At 36.4% G+C, this 16055-nt stretch overlaps 1 protein-coding gene across 4 annotated transcripts in view; it reads left to right on the forward strand.

The window, feature by feature from the left end:
* The window catches only part of ANKS1B (ankyrin repeat and sterile alpha motif domain containing 1B), a 442036-nt gene that overhangs the window by 144948 nt on the left and 281033 nt on the right, over positions 1-16055 (forward strand). For all 4 annotated transcript variants that reach the window (XM_027794224.2, XM_027794228.2, XM_027794229.2 and 1 more), the window contains exon 11: positions 13392-13528. In XM_027794224.2, the coding sequence (XP_027650025.2) occupies positions 13392-13528 (137 nt within the window). The remainder of the gene's footprint in view (positions 1-13391; positions 13529-16055) is intronic.

Genomic DNA, 16055 nt, shown 5'->3' on the forward strand with positions numbered 1-16055 from the left:
TAAACTTTTCTACTAACTTTAGTACATTTGGAAAGCAGAAATCTTGGCGTAGCTTCCTCAGTTTTTTAAAAATCAAAATATTTGTGAAAATATTTAAGCAATTACTAAAATAAACCATTTTTGTACATAATGAACAGATTTATTTGTTTTGTTCAGTGTCAGAGATGATTAAAAAATAGAAAAACATTGAATTCAGTGTTGCATTCTGTAAAAAAACCAAAGATTTTCTCTCGTTCTATTTTAAGTTAAATAAAACCCAGTAATTTGCTTCCATTTTCTCAGCTTCTGTCTCCTTTTCTGCATCTGCTAGTCCTGATGGCAGTATGTAGCTGGCTGCCAAAATTTTTCCTTCTGTTTCTTTACAGACATTTCATTTTTGCCCTTTTTATACCTTTTTCATTTTTGTGCCACCTCAAAAGAAAATTTGAACTTAGCAAGAGATGTAGGATTTTGCTATATATAACAATAGGATGGGAATGCGTTTGTGTTGCCAATCCACAAACATAGAGATGCATCATATCTTTACTAGCAGCGCTAATAATAGAATAATTTTCTACTGTACCTTCTCTTTTCCTTCTTTTCTGATACACCTTCAAATATTGCAGATTGGGAAGAACTCATATGAAAGAATATTTTCACAGTTGCTTTATTGTTTTCAGAAAGCAAGAAAAGTCTTCAGAAGAACCATTTCATATTTTTTACTCAAGGGCAGGGTGTATTTTTCTTTCTATAATACAATGTCATTATATGCAGTAGTATCTGTTCTGGAAGAGGACATTAAAAACAGCTGTTAGTAAAAATATTCTTTCTGCTCTAGCTCCAGCTGTTCACTTCATGTCATTTTTCTTTTAGATATCATTCCCTTCCTGCTGGAAGGTACATAAATAATATGGCACAATTAAAACCAGTTCCTTACCAGTAGTTCTGGGATTGAAATGAAATTCTTCTCCAAGAGCATATCCATTATTTTTACATCTATTTCTCTCTCACATTATGATGAAAAAATATCAAAACTTTCTATTAATATTGTGTAAGTAAAATTTGCAAAAAATCCTTTTTTTTTCTGATCAGTTTTGTCTTTCAGAGTTTTTCTCATCCAGCCTGTAATAACTTCAGCAAGGATTTGCCATTGTTAAATTTAACCAAAGTGTTGAATGCCTTGTGAAACAATTGCAAACAAAGATGACATTTTATAAATTCTTTGCCCAATAGTAGATATTGGCCTGATAAACACAGTGTGGAATGAGTTTGTGACTTCTGTTCTAATAGAATAATAACATTTGCAATAGGAAGTTGTTAGTGGTTAGGAGTTCTGGCAGTAAGAATGACAGGAATTCTGTGAATCTTGCCTTTGATTTTGGCTAAATACCTGTATTCCACTGTAATTTAATTGTAATTCTTTGTTGTAGTTAAAGCTATTCAACATTTCTTAACTTCAAGTCTTAAAGCCATGTTTTTCTCCATAAAACTTGGCAAGAAAAGCATACTTTCACTTAATTCTGATCCCTCTTTTTGGTATTAGTGGCTGGATGGGATCAGCTACTTTGTTTCTGGCCCACTGTGTTGGAATATTCCTTCTTGTCTGAATATAGGGATCTGGCTCTGTCAAACAAATAGGTCAAAGCAGCATGGTCTAGAAATTGTGATTTATTTGTTTGGTATCAATAGCATACCTCTTCAATATATGTGAAGTTTTCTGCTATCTTTATCGTTCCTCTGTATAGTTAACTACAGCTCTTAGAAATTCCAAGGGTTTATCCAAACTCTGTATCTGTGGTCTCTGTAAGAAATGTAGTAGGTAGTGTTAGTGGGAACACTTAATACGAAGGATTTAAAGAAATCTGCAAAGCTAGTTTGTGGATCTTAGAGAACCCAAAACTAAAACAAGAGAAAACCACTGAGGCAAGCTGCACATTGTGGCGCTAAGTTAAATATGCTGAAGCATATAGAAGATTCTAAACAGTCAGAGCAGAAGTAAATCCTGCTTTGTCAGTCAGAAGGTAAACATAATAATGTGTAAATATGTAACTGTTGTAACATATTATGTCATCTAAATTGCAGCATATAGAAAATAATGCAGGAATATTAGTAAAAGGGATAGATTTTGAGTTTTTAAAAAGAAAATGTTAAATGTAAATAAAAATATGTACAAATAATATATGCTATAATTGTTTGGGCATGTTAATTATAAAAAAAGATAAGTTGTAAATTAAAAAATTAAAATCAAGTGTTTGGGCTTTTTTTAGTTACTAAAAACTCTAATGCTGTAGTGCCAGAAATTAGGTATTAATGGTTGGAAACTGGATTGTGTTATTCGAAAATGATCCGCAGTATTTCCTTTATCTTTCTCAAATCATTTGGACATTAACAGGACAGCAAATTGGACTAGATAGCTGGTCCATTCTGGTACAAATGTTTCCATATTGCTTTCAAAATAAACAGCAAAGGCTTTTAATATTCCCTGAATTCTGACTGTGTATTAGTAGTGTGCACTATCTGCTGGACAAACTATTTATGCTTAATAAGTGTACTGTTACACTGGATACAATATACATTTTGAGTTTGGAACAAAATACTTTTTTCCAGGTAAGTGTATATTAAATACAAAAATGTAAATTTTTAGAGTGAGTGTTGAGCTCTCTGGAGTCACTCAAAAATGTGGATAGTTTAAATAAGAATAACTACGTATTGAAACATTTTATAACAACATTTGTAGCTCTCTGGTTTTAAAATATTTTGGTTAGCTTTCTAACTTCAGTATTGTCATAAAGAGCTTTATTAACTAATTGATATTTCAGAAGAACTGAAGCCCATGAAAATATTTTTTTTTTCCCCATAAATAAATTTCCATAAATTTCAAAATCATTGCAACAAAGGGTAGATGCATCTTGGAAAGTTTATCTTTAAGACTGCTTAAATTATTTATTAACTGAGCTTGATCCCGGAGGAGTATGGTTATCCTCAGTATTATGAGAGCACTTACTCTCATCACCTTTTGTGGTTTATATTCTAAGATTATTTGAAAATGTAGTCTAATTCACTAATCATCTATTGCATTTGCAATAGTAGAATACTTTGCACAGCACAGTTTGGTTATTCCCTTTGGATTATAGGAGAAGCCTTGTGAGATAGTAAGGCATGCATATGATAGCATTCAGTGGCCTCTCACTGATGAGTTAAATTTAAAAATAAGCACAGACATCCCTAATATGTAACATTTGAAAGATTTTTTTTTACAAGACAACAAGGCATTCCAGTTTTTACTGAATGACTGAAATAAACAAAAATATTTTGGCACCTGTAAGTACACTCTACGCTTTTCACTGAACTTCCAGAAACATGATGACTACATGCTGAGACAAGGCAAATGTAGAAATTATGAAATATCTGTCATAAGCAAATGCAGTCATTTCACTACAAAGCTTTTAAACATGGAAAAGCCAACACACACACACAAAAAAGAACATTAAAAAAAAAAGTATATGGCAACTGTGTAGCTTTGTTTTTGAACGCTCAATTAGACATCAACAGCTTGCAGAGGCAGTCTCAAAAGGTTACTCAGGAAATGGTGGAAATCACCCATCATCTCTCATTAGTACTTAATGAGAGATGTTTTTCCAGACAGTTGCCTAGTATTACAAGGGTTATGCAAGCTTGAAGCAGTTCCAAAGTCTATTTGTGCAGGTGGGTGATTAGAGGAAACAAAAACTTGATAATAGTTATACCCAACACTCATGGATGATGCAGAAACAACTGAGCAGACCCCCTGCTGCCACTGGAAGGCACTTTACTGGTAATTAATTCCAAACACAATCCCGAAATACCTGCCATATCCAAGATTAGGCCAGTTATAGCTTCAAGTGCTTTCAACAAGACAGTTGCAAATATATATTTATAATCCTACTCAGAACAATGGTTATTCAGGTTTAAGTGTGTGGGAAACAAAACAAATTCAAAAGAGCGAATTCAGACGGTTTATTCCAACTGTTCTCTCTGTGCATCCAGTGTAGCTACCTACCGATTCTGTTATTCAGTATTCCATCTGCTCTTTTGGAATGCCTCTTGTAATGTTCATTCCTTGAAATCCTGAAGTACATGGTTGTCCTTATCTGTAGTTCCTAGATTTATGCCATGTTGGGTAGTCATGTAGGAGAGAAGATTTGCTTTGGGGATTTAGTCAAGTTAAAACAATTTTAAAGCTGAATCCTATACTATGGAAAATTGCCTAGTCCCTCAGTTGGGGCCACTATAATGTGAACATTTTTACTATCTGCCTGGCAAAAAGGAGATTTTATATTTTTTCCTGGATTTCTGTATGAACTGCAGCCTGGCTTAATTTACTGTATGCAATTGCTGTGAATCTTTGCAATGGGTCCACCACTGACAGGAGACATTAAATTTTATTCACACGTGCTCTCCAAGAAATCTTACACATGGCAGCTCTGTACCAAATCAGGGCAATTTGTACTGTTTTGTGACATACTCTGGTCAGTTTTGGATCTTTGTTAGTTTCTTCCTACTTGTTGGCTTGGGCTCCTGCCTTGTAAATGCACTGCTGGTGGAACCCAGCAGCCTAGATTGACCCATGATGAATGAACTTCACCTAGGTAGTGCTGTCTCCACACAAAATGTTCAGATGTATGGTTTTAAGACTTGCACTGAAATCTGTCTATGGGTATGTTTTAGTGTAATGGGGTGAATCTGCCTTAGAAAGGGTTAATAGTGTTTTAATGAGCAATCGGTAAGCTTCAGGAAGATCATGGTGCCCAAATTCTCTTTACCATAAGGAATAGGATTCAGATGATCCTTCGTGTGGGTCTGGGGTTCTCTCTCACTTTAGATTAAGATCAGCAAAAGTATTAAAGATTCCCTGAGGCATAATCTGAGCAAGTTTCTTGGTCTTCTGCTCAGCGTAAGGATACCAGCGTATCCCTGATAAAACTTCCATAACTTTGATTATCCCATGAATCAGAAAATACTGGTTTATATATCACTCTAGTGCAGTTATAAGTGGAAGCCTTCTTCCATTCCAGTTATGAAGTTTTTTAAAGGACTATATGATCATTCCCCCATTATTGAAGAGCACTAAAATGTACTCCTTATGGTCCCATCTGTGATGGGACCTACATTAACCTGTTCATTTCTTAGTCTGTCAATGAAACTAGCCCTCTGGGGGCTGTGACCTCTGCAAGGAGATGCATGTAAATTCAGTCACAGGTGACTGATCCTCCAGAAACAGTACTATTTCCATATTATCTCCTTCTATTCTCTACTAAGATTTTGATTGTGGTTATGATTGCTTTCTGTCCGAGACAGGTGATTAGCATTGCCATGTTCTTTCCAGAGCTTTGTGCCTCCCCATAACACATTGGATGTTAAGAGGACATGTAAATTGTACAGACAAAGGCATTCCAACATTTTTTCTAAAGACAGATTGAAACCCATAGAAATTGCCAGACTGGTTAAATGTTTCTGTAGTAGTTTTCAAATAGTCTAGCAAATTAAGTCTGCTATAGCTGATCAAACTTAGGTCTGTCTTAATACCACACTAAAAAGCATTTTCATCTCAAGACAACACCAAGCCATCTGTAGCTTTATTCACATTGTTGCATTATCCTGATGGTGGGGTGTCCAAAACAGATGCAGGGTTTTGGCCTGCCTTCAAGTAGTTTGAAGATTTGCATGCAACCTTCCACACTGAGCAGAGCTTGAAGAATAAAATGAAGTTATTTACCAGTAATAGGGTGTCTTTGAAGTTGTTTTCTATATATATGCAGGTGTGTCTATATGTATATATGTGCACATTCATTTTCCACCCTTCTTTTTCTTCTCCCAGGGTTGCAGTGTACGAATCTATCCAGGCCCTGAGGTGATAGTATAAAGCTCTACAAGGTCATAATAATTAGACTTTGTGCTTTAAGTATTTTGTTCATATGTACTGTTATATTTTCAGAGGTTTTAGAATTTAGTGTGTGTATTTATACACACCATTAGATGTGTACCATATAATCTAGTTCTAGATTATTACTGGCCCATACCTCTAATATATGTTAAATATATGTTTCTTCCATTCTTATAGCAAGTTGTAAATCTGAGCATATATAGTATTTATGTGACTCCACAAATAAATGGAATGTGGAAATAGACTGAGTATACATTTGCATTTTGGTTCAGAGCACTGGATGTCAATTTGAAGTAAATCATTGTTCCCAGTTACTGTTCATTGCTTCAGTCACAGGCTGGTTTTGGAGTACAAACCAGACTCCTTTTTGATCTGAAGCTCCATTTCAGGTGGATACCAAAAGTATAGGGTCCTTCTGGAAACAGTGAGGTACATGTGTGGTGGGGGTGTTTGGCAGAATAAGATGCTATGTAGTGCTAAAAATTCAAACCCACATGTGTCGTAAATGGAGTGTTATGAGGATCAACTGCTTTGATCTGCTGATCCATTGCCATTACACTATGTTGTAGAAATAACGGATATAATAGGTAATACAGGTGTAACTGTAGATTTTGAAAAGGATGCTAGCATGTTTCTATAATGAAAGTGATAAAATACAGATTGACTGTGTGTTCCATTGTGAAGATTTATTTCTGAGGTGAAATCTAATTATAACTATATTTCTGGAATATGGACCGACTTTGGGCTTTTGATATTTTGCTTGCTGAGATGTGCTAGGAAGTGTCCTGGCTGGCCTACTTGGTATCTGCCCAACAGTCAATATTGTGGCATTAGATAGATATAAATATAGTGCCTTATTTTTGAGTACATTTATGAGAAAAATTATCTGCTAGAAAAGTTCCAGTGAGCAGTTTGTCCTCACAGTACATGGATAGCTGGATGAAAATTTTGATGAAGCACTTGTTGAACTGTGGCGATACAGTCTGTTACTATCCATAAGGGCATTTTTCTCTATGCAGCGTACCATATGAAAAAAGACAATCATCTGCTGAGTACTGATGTCACACAGCACAGTAAAAGACAAAGGTCCCAGTGCATGATTTTTTTATCATTTCAGTTAAACAGTTAACATTTTTATGGTTTTGTCTGACATCTTAGTAGAAGATAACAGTAAAAGAACACCGTAGTTTCTTTGACAGTATATGAAAAGAAGAAAATACTCACTTTCATTTTACTCTCTCCAGACTGAAATCTGAGTGATCCTTGAAAGTGTAAAGCAGTCACTATATCCATGAACTGGAGCTCCTTGCACTTCTCTCTTTTGTTGACCTCCTGTTATCCTTTACACTTCAGAAAAAAATTTCTATCGTTTTTTACTGTGATGGTAGAAATAAATTACCATTTTCACGAAGATTTTTGGAAGCAATGGTTACAGTTTTAAAGAGTGTGAGTTGCAATTCATCCCTTAAAATTTTGGGACCCTGGTTCAGTTGCCAATATATAGCTGTCTACTAACATTTGAAATGCTTTTGGGTGTCCCAAGGTGATGCTTTAGAAGGGCAGTGAAATTCCATAGTTCCTGAAAGCCTCTTGCAGATGCTTTGAATTTCCTTGGACCACTGAGATGGCATTAGTTAACAATGCTTACGTGGTAGAATCTTGCCCTTTATGTCTGCAATAGAAGTGTCTGAGCTAGCTATCTAGACTTTATTTAAAGCTAATGCATATCTTAGTATAATCAGTGAAGCTTAGGGCTTGTTCTTCTGACCTAGTATTTTTTCAGGATAATATATCTAAATATAGAACACATTCTAAATTCTAATTAACACTGTTTTAATGGGGTTTCATTGACTTAAAGAGGAGTTTAGCATGCCCACTAAAATGTGGCTCTATTTAGAGAAATCCCACTTGCAAGTCTGAAGATCAGTTTCTGAGTCACTCAAGACTAAGAACAAATTAATGCCATTTCTTTGGATAGCAATTTAGTTGCTAGCGTATGAATACTGAAGTTTACCTTTAAGCCCTGCAATTTGATTCCAAAAATCAATCTTACTAGATAGACATGTATAACACATTACATAATATCATCTTCATTTTACATGGAAATCCTTTTCGTACTGAAAGACTGCATTGCAAATGAATCGCTGAGTACTTATAACGTCAGTGATAGCAGACCCAACTTTCCTTCCTATGAAAGGAATGGTTATAATGTTAATTCTTATATTTTTTGTGTGAGACATGAGGTTAGTGTATATTCATAGTTAAACATTTTTATGAACAAGATAACTATGCTTATATTAATTAGGCTTCAGTAATATTGAACTGTATAAGAGATAAAACTGAACACTGCACAAAAAAACATCTCTCTGTTTTGCAGTTGTATTATATATGACAGTGTGGTAAAAATAGATTTTGTGAGGTGTTTGTCTTGCTCCTTTCCTTCTCTTAATGTTCTCATTAAAAGGTGCTGTAAAAATAAACATTGCCCATATGAAATGACTTAAAAACTCCTAAATTCTTAAAGTAAAAAAAGAAGAATTATGTGAATTAGTTCTTATTCAATGCTATTCAATTTCTTTTTATCATTTTGCTGTAAGAGTATATAAAATAACTGTTGGTGAAATACAGAATAACTGGAATAGATCAGTAAAAAACTAATCTGGATTTCTAGATTTGGTGGAGTTGATTCAGTATTAACAGGTTTTAGTGTAACCGAAATCAAACCACTTGTCTATAATCAAAGGGTGTAGCTCTAATATAAATAATGCCAGTATGGCACGAGAGTAAAAATTTTGTAAATGGTGTTAGGAACAACCTGACTTTCAACTTCCAGGCAATGATGTCATCATTTGTGATTACAGTCTTTTGATGTATGCATCATAAGGAAATGTCTAGTGCACACAGGCAAGTTGTATGAAGCACTAGTGTGACCATTCTTGTAAATTCTGAGTCTTGTTTCTAATATTTCAAAAACTGGGAAAAGTAGCAAATAGAATTGTAGAAGTCATTGAGATTTGGAAATTAGGATGTGGAAACCTGTCTAATCCTGTGAGAAATTTAAAAATCACCATCTTTTTTCATATGTCCATGAGATGATGAGTGGTAAACATGATCAAGATGGCATTGTAACACTTTCTGTCCTTTAAAACCTTGTATGCTGAGCCAATCAATCAATCAACCAACCAACAAAGCAAATAGGTAAGATTTGCCAGGATATAAATAAGCATAGCTATTTTTATAGTCCCCACTAACAGAGCCCAGTTAATCCAAAACCTGAGTTTATCTAACAGTTTTAAAAATATTTTGGTTATTCCTGACATGGAAAACATAACATAGTATATTTTCTTTATCCTACCCTATTCTATTTCCTTTGCCCTGAAACAAAGCGAGTGGAGGGTGGGAAGTCCTAGTAACCATTTTTAAAAGTCAGAATAAGCTCCAATTACATAATCCTTGTGACAGTTTCTCATATACGATGGAGACAGGAGGAAATATTGTTAGAGCATGCTGCGGTTCAGTAATTTTTAGCTGCCATATCATCCCTGGAGCCTAGTGTTATCTGACTTGTACAGAAGCATCTCAGCCTATTGCAACTTGAGCCAGGAACTAGAAGAGAATGACAGCCATAAATACTTCCCTGTCGGCCCCATCTATAGCACCGACCAGAAACTCAGCACGAGAGCTGATCTTTCCTAAGTAAATTTGGTAGGTTCGCAAGTTTCCAAGTTCTTTTTGCCAAGAACTGTTCCATTGAAAGTGTTAGTATTATGATTACCTAAAGGGAAAAAAAATGTTTGCTTTAGTTTTGTTACCAGAGAGAAAAGAAAATTAAAACATAATTATTATGTAATTTAATTACAAAAGAAAATATATTCAAATAAATTCTTAATGTAATGATGAGTTTTGTATACATAAACAGAGAGGTTGCCCAAATTGGTTGCAGGAATTAATTTGATGGTGATATTCTCTCTCTGACAGAGCAGACCCAGGTAGTAAATCATTATTGGCTGCCTGATGAGAAGATCCTACTGTGAAAATAAACAGCTGTCCACAATAAAGAAGTTGTTTACAAGAAACCATTACATGTCAGACACTTTATTCCCCTGAGAAAGGCATGAAGGCATGAAATACTGAGCAGTTGGGTTTTTTTTCTGGGATGTTTATTTCAAAGAGAAATATTTTGGATTTTTTTGGCGAAGCTGTATTTTTAGATTCTAAAAGCATGATTCTTTTTTTTTATTACCACTTTATTTTGCTTGGAGGGAAAGGCTGTTGCTACTCTGTTTTGAGATTGCTGCATATTATGTATGTTCCTGAACTGATTATAGTATGCACACACTATAGCTGAAGAAGTTTTTCTCAGCCCTATCTAGTGGGGCATATAACAGCCCTGCCTCCCCTTATGAATATCTTCCAATAAATTTTCATTCCAAGAATGTCACTCCATCATTTTGATGCTTCTTAGATGTGATTGTATGTAGGGGCAAACCCTAGACTTCGGTGACCTGTCATTGAACAGGGTCAACAAGAAGTCTTTCCTATGGAAAGACCAAAATCTTGCTCATATAACTTGACCCTTTTGTTACCCTCTTCTGCATATTCAAAGTGTGCATAAACTAAGCTGAGGTGACTGTCAGGAGGGCCCTGAAACAGAATGAATTGGTGAGCAGAAACTGTATTCGTTACCATCAGCCCAATTTGTGTTTCTAACTGTCTGTCCTTTGAGTGATGCATATTTGAGATACTTCTACATCTGCGAAGCTTCCTGGTTTCACTTGCAAGGCTTTCATGTGCTAAATAGCTGAAGCACAGCTGTGCTTGAGCTTAAGTGCAGCCACACAGGCTTCATAAGAGAGGACAGCGACACAAAGGCAGGGCTGCTGAACTGCCAGGGACTTTGTGCTCTTCATAGGTTTCACTGTTTGTCAGAGACAAGCGTTCTGTTTGTTTCTCCCATCAGTAAGAAAACAAGTGCACTAAGTGCACTTAGCTAGGCTGACATGAACATTTCACACTGGAGGTTATTAGCTTCCTAGGTGGTGCCTGGATTGCTGCATGCCTGGGCAGCAGGAGAGCCCCTGGTTTGGTATCTCCACAAACAGTGCAAGGCTGTCAAAGCATGTCTCTGATTCCTCAGCCAGGTAAGTTAGTTGATAATTATCTGTTGATGAGTCTGTCCATAGAGTGAAGGAAGATGATATTTAATATTTTGGAGCAGAAGAGAATGAGACTTTCAGCTCACTTAAGATGCTCCTAACCCTCATATTTAGCCTTCATCCTCACTATGAGATTTCCAAAGAGCAGGGCAAGGCCTTGGTGGGGTGTCTTCTTGTCAAATCACTGTCCCTCCTTTGATGAGCTAGGCTTTCAAATCACAGGATACTCATTCACATGCTGCATGTGAACAGTTTAGCAGTTAAATATCAAGTCAGACAGGAAAGCGTAAGAGTTAAGGCTTTCTGGAATGCCATCCAAGATCTTCTGTCAGGGATTTATCATGAGGAGTCACCTTAAGTTCCTTTCTAAGGCTGTGTAAAGGTTTGATTCATCATATTAACACATATGTATTACTTTCTGAATTAAATTAATTCAGACCCAAGATTTCTGTGCACACTTGTGATCATTCAGGAAGAGCCCTTCCATGTGTTAAGATTGCATACCTAAAGGACTGGAAGTCTTGATGAGATGTTTTTCAAAAAAGTTGGAATTGTCTGTTTCTGTCACAGGGAGGGTTCACTCTGTCAGATGTCAGGTTAACAGCTGAGGTTATCTACAGGGTTTCTCCTTTTTGGATATCTGCCAGACTGCCACCTGAACTTTTGTTTACACTTTCTTTAAGTGTAACAGTATTGCTGAAATATTCCAGCCTGATATTTGCTTTAGAACAACAGTTTGTTCGTCAGTATTTGACTAGAAACTTTAAGATCTCACGCTACAGTTGTGTAGTGTTTCTACAGGGAGTATTACTTAGCATCATCCATGCAATGAAAGTAAGTTGGAAAGGCCATGAAGTTTACATTCTTGCAACTATTCCTCTTTATCCTATGTTAGCTATGTGAATGTAACTGGGTATTTCCTTCCTTTTGATATCTCTGTTACGCTTCCAAGAATTCTTTCAGGTCAGTAGGGCTGTGAGGGAGAAGCTTCTGTCATTGCTTTCACAAAGGCATTTGTGCCTTGCACAGGTGGAGGAGTTTATGTATGTTCCTGCAGAATTTGGTTAGGCAAAACCTCCCCAGATTGTAGCACTGAGGCTGCTTTCATTTGAGTTCGGGTTTTTTTCTGGAGTGGATTCAACCACTGAGTGAAAGCATGTATTGGAGATCTACCTCAATTACAAATAAATAGGCTTTCTTCTGTGAACTCTGCAGGCTGTCAGATGAGGCCCACAGACACGGGATTTGAATATAATCATTGTCTTAATGCAGTGCTGCAGGTGTTACCGCACATGTAGGAGCATGGAGCACATGTCTTTGTGACCCACAAAGAAAAGTACTCTGTAAATTCAAAGGCACTGTAAAGACCACCAAAACCATGCAAAGGCAATGATATTTCCCCTAGAATCTGAGGTAAAGCATTTCTTTAACAATACAATTCTAAAGGCATGAAGTAATGTGGAGCTTTTCGCCTCATGCTAAGTCATTCTGGTGCTTGGTTACCATCACAGCTGGGAAGCTATGCCTTATTTCATAGTCCTCTTTATCCTCTGACCTGACTTTCACTAGCTTTAAATTGTTCAAACAGTGTTAAGAACATTTAGAGAAGGTAAGAGTGATATTTTAAGTCCTTGTAATGGTCCTTCACAGTGCCATAAAATGGCAATAGCATCACAAATGATGTCTGAACAGCAGTTCCCCCATGGACCTGCAAGCATGTAGACATTTTTTAAGCCAGCTGTAGGTTATCTGGCTGAGATACTGCTAGAAAGGTATCTACTGCAGTACAGAGCTCTATGGAGGATGCAAATGTCATCTGAGGAGCTGAGTATATTCTAATGTAATTGATCTTTGCTGATCAATTACATTGCTCACTATGTGCAGGAAAGTTGTCAGTGATGGCTATTAGTGTGCTCTGAGTCAAGTATGTTTTTATATAACTTGTTGGACCGGTTCATATGTGTTAAGCTTTTCCAGGGTGAGATATGAGTTGCATTACAAAACTCCCTTGCAAGTCACCCCTGTTACAGTGACAATACTTGGATTCACAATCAGTTAATTCAGGGTAATGAAAGTAAGTATGTGTTTGGCTTGTGCCTTATTTTACTTGAGTATTAAGAGAGTGCACTATCCTGCCTTAACATAGAAGAAACATATGAGCTGACAAAATAACTGCAGGTACGTAATATATTCCTTACCAAATACATGTAAATTATAATAGGTTTTGTAAGTTGAAATAGTGTTCTGAGTAGCATTCTGTTTTCAAAATAATTTTTGATTTTAAAATATGTGAAGTATTTGTAAGTTCACATAAATGCTATTTTTATTCACAGATAATGCACCTCAGGTAGCAATTACCGCACCAGGATCTGGTAACCATAGAAACAGCTCTACAGGCCCAACACCTGACTGCTCTCCTCCATCACCAGATACTGCACTTAAAAACATAGTGAAAGTTATACGTCCTCAGGTAGGTGATCACCATAAGCATCCTCTTATTATTTGTATTTTTCATTTTAAAAGCAGGCTATGATGCATGTATTCTAAAAGGATGTTATCACTGTACAAATATGAATAGGTCAAAGACAGATAAACAGAACACAAAATATTTTTTGTACTTAGGAAGCAATCTTGATAGCAGTAGAAGATAGAATATTTTCTGAATGACTCCAGCAATGTACAGAGAGATATCAGCACTAATGATGAATCAAGTCTTTATGTAATGTATTTTCAAGTACTATTGGTTTTCTTTGAAGTTTATGTTCTGTTTTTATCAGTATTAATTCCCTGTTACTTTTTCAGGGTTTATTTCCTCTTTCTTTATGTCTACTTACATGGCCCCATTATGTTACTTCTTTAGTTTACCTTCTTGTATAGGATTGCTTCTTGACTTTCATATTTCTTAACTATATATATTTCTAATAGGTAAATAAGATGCCTAATGCATGGAAAACTTGAGCGCCCCTTGTAATTCTTTAAGGAGTACAGCCTTTTTAAAAAAGTTTTTAAATAATTAAATCTTAGTACTTGATTCAGTAGTATAGAAGTAATCAGCGTAGAGGAGTTCATTTTAGAATCACAGGATCATAGGATAACAGGTCAGGAGATTATCTAGTTCCCCTTAAAAAGGTGTGACATTAGGTGTGTCAAAGCTAGCTGTGACAACAACACACTGAACTGACTAACTGTGAAACATTTTTGGTGTGAATCAAAAGAACTTCTCTTCCTCTCCTACCAATCATTAGGTTCAAATGCAGCCATCTTTTCTTCATTCCTGAGCTGATCTCTGCAACTAAGTCACTTTACTGTTAGTGGATGCAGGCTTTGTATCATCAGTATGTTGATGGTATTTGTTTTACTTGAGAAGTAAGCTGATGGATACAGGGTATTTTGGTAAGAATTACATAGGACAGATTGTTTTGGTGTCACACAAGTGAGCATATTACAGTGATGGAGATAGTTCTCCCTTTCAGTACTTATTGGAGCACACAGTACAGAGGGTCTTTCAGAATTAAAGGTAATTACTAGGTACACCTCCCACCTCCCTTTTGTATCTAGGAGCCATTGGTTTCCTGTGGCTGACACTGTCAATGCACAGTAATTCTAATGACTGGCTGGTGCAGACCATCCTTCCGACACTACAGTAGTTTGGATTACACATCCTGGTTTAAATCTGGATTGAAGGGACTCTAAAATAACAGCTTCTTCTCCTTTTCTCTTTTTATAGTTCTTTCTTGTTTTACTTGTTCCTGTAGTCTCCCCGTCCCTCCCACCCTACATCAGTATAGCACTGAAATGCCTCCTATCCTCTAAGATGTTTTTTATAGTAGGTGGCAAGCAAACAGAAAGGTATTGGAATTGTTGGAACAAGCTGTTGTGTGATAGCTTATTGAAAATAGCATTTAAAAAGCTGTTTCCATCATGATATTGCCAACAGATGGACCCAGAACAGAATGGCGATGTTCTCCTGCTAGTTAACTCTGAATGGATTCAGCAGATTCTGGGGAGCTATTTTCAAATTTACATCATACCATTTACTGACTCCCAGTATTCTCATCGTTCTGCAGAACAAAAGCTAGATGTGCAATATATATTATCAGAACTTTATCACATTTACTAAAATGTCTGTCACATGGCCCTACATGTGGCATACTTCCTATGCAGAAAACAACAGCAGAAAGGCACTTGTTCTTCATGTGTGTTGTAAATCCACGCACTAATACATGAGAAGTTGGATACAGTATAGCATTCGGATCCCATCATGCTTCTCCTTCCTCCATGTGCTTTATGCACATTCCTTCAGTATTCTTTTGGTTTTGTTGCTTAACTAATCACCTCTCCCGAAGATCTCGACCCAAGAATTTAGACAAAGAAATTGTAGGTGTTTGCAATGTGATGTTTACTAACCACGAGTGTTAATTCTGCCTGCAAATTTAATTCCTTTATTCCATGCCTGCTGCATTCAATTACATGGCAAGCTCTTTGAAGGTTAACACAATGGGATTCTGGTCTTGACTGACCTGTCACCACTCATGTAAAACTAATGAATAGCGTTAAACAATGCGTGCAAAATAATTATTTTTCTGTTGTCTGCCAGAGCCCCTTTGCACTCTTCTAGAAAAAATAAACAGATTTTAAACAGATCTAAACCAGAGATCATGTAAATTTCCAAAACAGCTGTCATACCTTTCCCCTTTTCATGTCTTCTGCAGCTAGCACAGGAAGGCACCAGCAAAAAGCAGAATGGGAACTCTTCAGCAGTTAGTTTTGCACTAGGCAGGCTTTGATAGCTTGGATGAAACTGCCAGGGAAGTCTGGCCTTCCAACTCATACTGTTATTTTCATTTATAGCTTTACTTATTTTTCCTGGAGTGTTGTACATATAACAGTTTACCCACAGTGAGGAGAAACACTGTGGTTCTGTCTAAGCAGCAGCAGAGGGGACCAAAGATTCCTTCCTCCCACCAGTCTGGTGAGGGCAGGCAGTGGCAGAGTGG

This window comes from Falco peregrinus, chromosome 6 (genome assembly GCF_023634155.1).
Source record: "Falco peregrinus isolate bFalPer1 chromosome 6, bFalPer1.pri, whole genome shotgun sequence".
NCBI lineage: Eukaryota > Metazoa > Chordata > Aves > Falconiformes > Falconidae > Falco > Falco peregrinus.